Genomic DNA, 6,930 nt, shown 5'->3' with positions numbered 1-6,930 from the left:
AAAAAAAGAAAAAAGAAAAAAAAAGGAAAAAGAAAGAAAGAAGAAAGATTAATCTTTTTATTTTTCTTTTAATTTTACAATTATTTTTTGCTTTGAAACTCTCTATCAGTTGTTGCAGTGGGTATTCCGTCTATTGCCTTTGAAATAACTATTACTAATCGGATTGAGAAAAGCTGAGTAGCACCGATGGGACCTTGAAAAACCTGAATATCAAAGAGAATCGCTAGTTCTAATGCATCAACATGATTACACAGTTTCCACAATTCTTTTAGAAATTACTCCTATTCTGTTGATAATATATTCAAGTAGAGACCTTTCAGAAGAAAAAAAAAAAAAAAAAAGACAGAAAGAAACAAGAAAAAAGAAAAGAAGAAAAAAAGAGATACGTCTAAAACGATTTATGTAGAACCGAAAAGACCTAAGCGCACTCGTTTCACCGTGATTTCGCGTTGGACACAATGCTTAGCTCGGCTGTATGGTAATTGTTAAACTTCCTTCAGCGTAAACGTGTACAACGAGGTCAATTGGCGTTAAATGGAAGCATTATAGCATTACGTAACTTAGGACCATTCTGAAGGGTACACCCACGCGACTATAACCATAGCTTTTGTTCATTCTTTGTCGCCTGAGATCTATCGTCTGGGAAATATATTTTTCTAAATCAAAAGTTATATATCCAGACTCGCGAAACTCTTTCTCTCTCTCTCTCTCTCTCTCTCTCTCTCTCTCTCTCTCTTTTAATCTCAATGCTCTTAATCCTAGATACAACAAGCTAGAGATCTCTTCATTAATATTATTATTACAATTTCAATTTGGATGAATTCGCAATAATGTATACATAACAACATCTATTAAGCTTCCCTCGATATGTATATTTGTTGCAAGAAAAGTGATGTTATAATCTAAATGAAATTTTCTTTTTTCTTCTTTTTTTATTTTTACAAAAAGATTTATATCAAGAGATAGTCTCTGACCTTATCACACATGGCCCCGAGAGATGATAACTTGCATGACCATCGTGTTACACAGAGGTCGACAATTGTTGACTAAAGTGAATCGGTTAATGTAAGCGTTTGCGGTTCGTACTCTGACTGACTTTCAACATAAGTGGAGACAAGATACTCCGTATTATTATTCTATTTATTCGTCTTAGAGTATAATGAGGTTTAAATTAAAATATCATTATTTATTTTATCTTTACAACGGAGAATACATTTTTATATTTTGGATTAACGATTTATTTGTCGCAAGTTTTCTTTTTTTCTTTCTTTCTTTTTTTTTTTAATTTATGATCAAGTCGAAGCATATCATTCAATACGTCTACCAATACCATTTCAGTTTGCTCGTTCGATAGAAATTGATAAGAGCTCGATAGCATATGTATTCATACCGTCGGATCACAAATCAAACACCGCAAGACCTTGCTTAGAGGTAAATCAAGTGGCGTGTGTGTTGCTATCGATATCCAAGGATCGTAATAAAGGCACCTTGAGCGCGCACATGTTCAAACGAGGACACGTTCGTATTTGATTTATGGTTGAGTATTATTTATCTATGACTCCCCTCCCAAAAAATTCATAACTTGGATCATCAACGATTAGTACAGAAGACAAGGCTTGATCTATATATACTAACTCATTTTATTTGTAGTAATTTAATAGTTTAAGTAAATAATCAAATCTCTGAATTAAAAAATTTAATCCAATTAGTAAATTATGTACATATGTCTAAGAATTATTTATCTATGATCAGAAAAATTCACTTTTTAGATCATTGATGATTTATATAGTCTAGAATTGATTTATGTGTATATTAACATTTTTTTAATAGTAATCTAACAAAGTATCTGATAAATAGTTCAATTTCGGAAAGGAAAGAAGAAATAAAATAAACTTTAATTAAAGATTGTGATTCGTTCGATAGACAAGTTTATGTCCATGGTATAGAGAAAATTATACGAAAGATGACCTTGCAAGACATCCAATTGACTCTTAATTGAATTGTTCCACTTGACCAAGACCAAGACACTATGATCTTCCGCTAAATTGGAACTCCGATTAATACAATTATCTTACATTACACAACGTACTGTCATGACTACTTGTCGATCAACTCAATTAAATTTTAATCAGTCTGAAATAATGATTAAGTCTAACTTTTTTTTTATTACAGCAATAAAATATAGCAATACAAATATCATACAATAAAATATCAATATAATCTATTTTATTGCAGGTAAAATAGGGCTGTTCTATTTGGTATTTTATGGAATACTGGCAGCATTGGTCGCAATCTGTTTTTGGGGATTCTTTCAAACTCTTGACCCAAGGATACCTCGATGGCAATTAGAACGTTCTATAATCGGAACTAACCCAGGTAAAATGTATTTAAATAACACTACTATTTATTTACTGAAAATTCTGATATAATGTAATGAAGTACGTGATACGTAGTATTTTATACAAATTTTCTAAAAAAGAAAAAAAAAACATTTAGTATTTTTTAAATTTAAGTAAATAATAGTAATATTTTTTTACTAAAAATCTCGACGTTACTTATTGGCCAACACTTGATATTTAATACTTATATAAATAATAAAATTTTAATAATAGCTTGAAATTTTGCAGGATTGGGTTTCAGGCCGATGCCACCAATGGAAAATGTAGAAAGCACATTAATTTGGTACAGTGGAACAGACAGTGAAAATTTTAAACATTGGGTTGACTCTCTTCAAAGCTTCTTAAAGGGTAATTACATTAATTTTCTTTTTAATTATATTTAAATCTAAATTGAAATGGTTAATAGAAAAAATGAATAAATGTATTATTTATAGAATACATAACACCTGGCTCCATTCCTGGGCTTGGTGCTAACATTAACAAATGTGATTACAATCAACCACCACCACCTGGAAAAGTTTGCGACGTGGATGTAAAAAATTGGCATCCTTGTACAAAAGAAAATAAATATAATTATCATAAATCGGCACCATGTATTTTTCTTAAGCTGAATAAGGTAATTTTCTTTTTCTTTTTTTTTTTTTCCAAAATTGAAACGATTTAATATTTTAAGTTTTTTTTTTTTTTTTTTTCATACAGACAATTGAAATTAAAATTGATTTGAGATTACAACCTTTTAAAAATAAATAATTGATAATTGAATGATCTATTTTATAATAACAAACCTATAGAAAAGTTTACATTATTTATTATTTATAATAATCACGTGTTCTTCTTTATAAAGATTTATGGCTGGAGACCGGAATTTTACAACGACACGGAATCCTTGCCGGAAAAAATGCCACTTGATTTAAAAGAACATATCGCAAGTTTAAAAGATAAGAATTCTTTAGTACTCAATACAATTTGGGTCTCTTGCGAGGGTGAAAATCCTGCTGATCAAGAGAACATAGGACCAATTAATTATTTACCACGACGAGGTTTCCCCGGTTACTTTTATCCTTTCGAAAATTCGGAAGGATATTTGAGTCCTTTGGTTGCTGTCCATTTTGTAAGACCACGTAGTAAGTACAAGAAATATATTATAATACTCGTTAAAAATAAAAATACAAATAAAACTAAAAATTATCATTAAAATTTCGTTTACAATTGTTTGTTTCTTTTTCAGCTGGTATTTTAATAAACGTGGAATGCAAGGCATGGGCCAAAAATATTAAACATAGCCGCCACGATAAATTAGGTGCTGTTCACTTTGAACTAATGATAGATTAATGTTTTAAAATGCAGATCTTTTTTCAATATTTTTTAAATATAAATACCTGAGCTATCAATTTTTATACTTTTCAGGTTCTGCATAGAACCTGACAATATGTATTTCACCTTTAATAAATTATTATGTGCCTCTAAGCATTTTTTACCAAGTAAACTGCGTAGAAGGTACTTAGAGTAAAAATAAAATGTTCTGGGAATAATTGTCCCACCTGAAATTTGATCCTGATTAATTTTTTTTTTTTCCAATAGATTCTTTTATTATATCGGTCAATGAAACGGAAATATATCTTAGAGTTTTCTAAAATTATATAATAAAAACAATAATTGGAATAAAAAAAAATAGTTTTGTATCATAATTAATATCTGAATAATTTTTATATAAAATAATAAGATGTATGAAGGAATAGTGACAAGCATGATATAATTGAAAAAAATTATATAATTTATATTAAAGGTATTACGTGCTTTTTTTTTTATGTAGCAAGTGAATAAGAGTTGTAAATTAAAAAATAACATTAATTGTGTACAATTCTCAATTGTAATTAAGTTTTTATAATATATAAAATCTCTCCATTTATGTTTCTATTTCAGCTAATTTATATGATCATTTTTGAAAAGCTCAGATTTTTTGTATAATATTATTGTACATTTTGAGGGGAACAGATCTGCATTTGATTATACACACACATATATATACATATACATATGTATATATATGTGTACACACACACACATTATGTTTAAGTATTAAATGTAATTAAGTGTTAATGACAAAATAATTACAAGAAAAACAAAAAACGAAACAAAAAAAAAAAAGACAAACTGTACTCTCGTTAGTGTAAATTTATAAGATTTTTGCACGTTCTATAGATAATATTGATGTGTTTTATTATTAAAATGCACACGAAGTTTTTCAGTGAAAAACTTATGCTTTTTCAGGAAAGATTGTTGCACTTGCAAAAAAATCCGCGGGGCGATTCTTACTTAGGTAGCGTTATTTTCTTTCTTTCTTTCTTTTTTTTTTTTTTTTGATCAAAAATATTTCACAATTTAATATTCATTTAAACAAAACAAAAAATACACTTCACTAGAATTTAATAATTTACATTTTCAATAAATCGCTATTGTTTATATATATATATATATATATATATATATATATATACATATATACACACATGCGATTCATTTTATTTAGTTGTAATATTTCTCGAGTACAATTTCTAACTTACAACCAAATTTAAACGATCATTCAGTATTATTAAGGCCATTTAAATAAATATCTACTTTGTTAATATAGGGTATGTGTTTTAAGAAAAAAACAGCCCCAAAAAATAGGACAAACTGCCGAAACAATGTTCTTCCCCGGAGACATATATATGTATATTATTTCGAAAAAAAAAAAGAAAACAATTATGAAATAACCATAGCATTGCTTCGTATAATTCTGATGAATCACATGCATTTTTACTTTTGTCCTTTATATACACATATATATTATAACAATGATCGAAGATTTTATATGAACAAAAAACAAAACTCACTATATTTGCAAAAATATTTGTCTGGTTTTGAGCCTCTCTATTACATAGAAAGTTTTATAAATGATTTTCTTGATTTTCTAATTACAATAATAATGAATATAAAAGACACCAAAATACAATACTATATCAGAATATTGTTACAATATTTTGTAAAATTTATAAATATAATAACAATATTTATAAATTTTCGGAGTATCGAATTATTTTTATGTCAAGATAAACTCTCGAATGAGTACAGTGCTATCGAAATGAAACTGAAAGAGACCATTATATATATATATATATATATGTATATAGGGTGTTTTTAATCTAATGGTACAACCAAAAGAGGATGATTCTATATGAAAAAATAAATCGTAAATATAGTATAACATTTTTATACAGATCTTTAAATTCAATTCATTAAAAAATGAAGTCACTTTACAATTTCGATTTATTTTTTCATATAAATATATTTCCTTTAGAGTTATATCGCTAGATTAGAATCATTCTATATATATACAGTCCATGAAGAAATTTTAATTACAAAAATCTTGACCTGCAAAGAGATATATTTACAAGTGCCTTGAAATTTAGAATCTCATTATAATTCTTTAAGTATACATTTTTCTGCGATTATCATATTTTTACACAATTTTATGAGATAGAACTGAAATGTATAATAAAGTAATGTGTACTTGCCAAAAAGTTCAATAAATTCTGTGTTTGAATTAATTCATTCTTTTCATTGACAAACATTATTCCTGTTAATGCATAAAATATAATTAAATATTATATTAGTCGTTTAATACATTTCATTATATTATTATATTTAATATCATTACATGGCTTTCTATTTATATAATGTTTATTTATTAGGTTTTTTCTAATTAATCTTTGCAAATTATGATATTTATAATGAAATTGATTTGAAAAATATTTGCTTTCTTGTTATTAATTATTTAAGAGCTAAACGATGAAAAAAAGAAATAGTGATATACATTTCTGATAGATTCTTACATTTCAATTTTTGTTCTTTGCATTTTTGTAAGTACATATCCCTTTAGAGAATGTATCATTAGAAAGTATTTATAATACGTAAAAACTATCTTTATGTATATATATGCATATATATGTATATGTATATATATATATATATATATATATATATATATATATATAAGCATATACACAAAATGTCGTTATGTAACATAATTACAAATTACAATTCACCTTTATGAACAATTCTAACAAAGGGATTATAAGTACATAAAATTACAACATAATTCCTACACCCATATAAGATACATTTTATACATATGTAATTAGTTGTCACAATCAAATCTTAAAATCTAGAGTAATTAATAACAACAATGTGATGGATCTATATTAAAACTGCATCAATTCTTTCGTTTCTATACAAATTTATAATTTATCGAATAAAAATCTTTTCTAATATATTGCAAAATTTTGAATTTAAAATTACAATATACAATATTTCAAAAAATCTTATTGTTTTTTTAGTATTCAATTAAAAGAATATAATAAATATGATCTTTTATAATTGATATCAACAGCTGTGAAATGCAATGTATGATTTTCTCTAAATAAAAAAAATAGAAAAAAAAGAAAAAAAAAAAAGAAAAAACCATTAAGTTTAAGCCGAGAATTAAGAA

The 6,930-nt window shown here is 26.3% G+C and overlaps 2 protein-coding genes across 2 annotated transcripts in view; both read left to right on the top strand.

Moving 5' to 3' along the window:
• The window catches only part of LOC122634925 (intraflagellar transport protein 80 homolog), a 10,655-nt gene extending 9,135 nt beyond the window's left edge, over positions 1-1,520 (top strand). The window contains exon 16 of the mRNA XM_043824467.1: positions 110-1,520. The gene's annotated coding sequence lies outside the window, so the exon portion shown is untranslated. The remainder of the gene's footprint in view (positions 1-109) is intronic.
• The window catches only part of LOC122634931 (sodium/potassium-transporting ATPase subunit beta-2-like), a 7,965-nt gene extending 3,195 nt beyond the window's left edge, over positions 1-4,770 (top strand). The window contains exons 2-6 of the mRNA XM_043824483.1: positions 2,236-2,376; positions 2,628-2,747; positions 2,834-3,015; positions 3,244-3,523; positions 3,628-4,770. Of these exons, the coding sequence (XP_043680418.1) occupies positions 2,236-2,376; positions 2,628-2,747; positions 2,834-3,015; positions 3,244-3,523; positions 3,628-3,731 (827 nt within the window). The 3' untranslated portion in view covers positions 3,732-4,770. The remainder of the gene's footprint in view (positions 1-2,235; positions 2,377-2,627; positions 2,748-2,833; positions 3,016-3,243; positions 3,524-3,627) is intronic.
• Positions 4,771-6,930: the final 2,160 nt, after the last annotated feature.

This window comes from Vespula pensylvanica, chromosome 16 (assembly GCF_014466175.1).
Source record: "Vespula pensylvanica isolate Volc-1 chromosome 16, ASM1446617v1, whole genome shotgun sequence".
NCBI classification, from domain to species: Eukaryota; Metazoa; Arthropoda; class Insecta; order Hymenoptera; family Vespidae; genus Vespula; species Vespula pensylvanica.
This window is presented reverse-complemented; position numbering and strand designations above follow the sequence as displayed.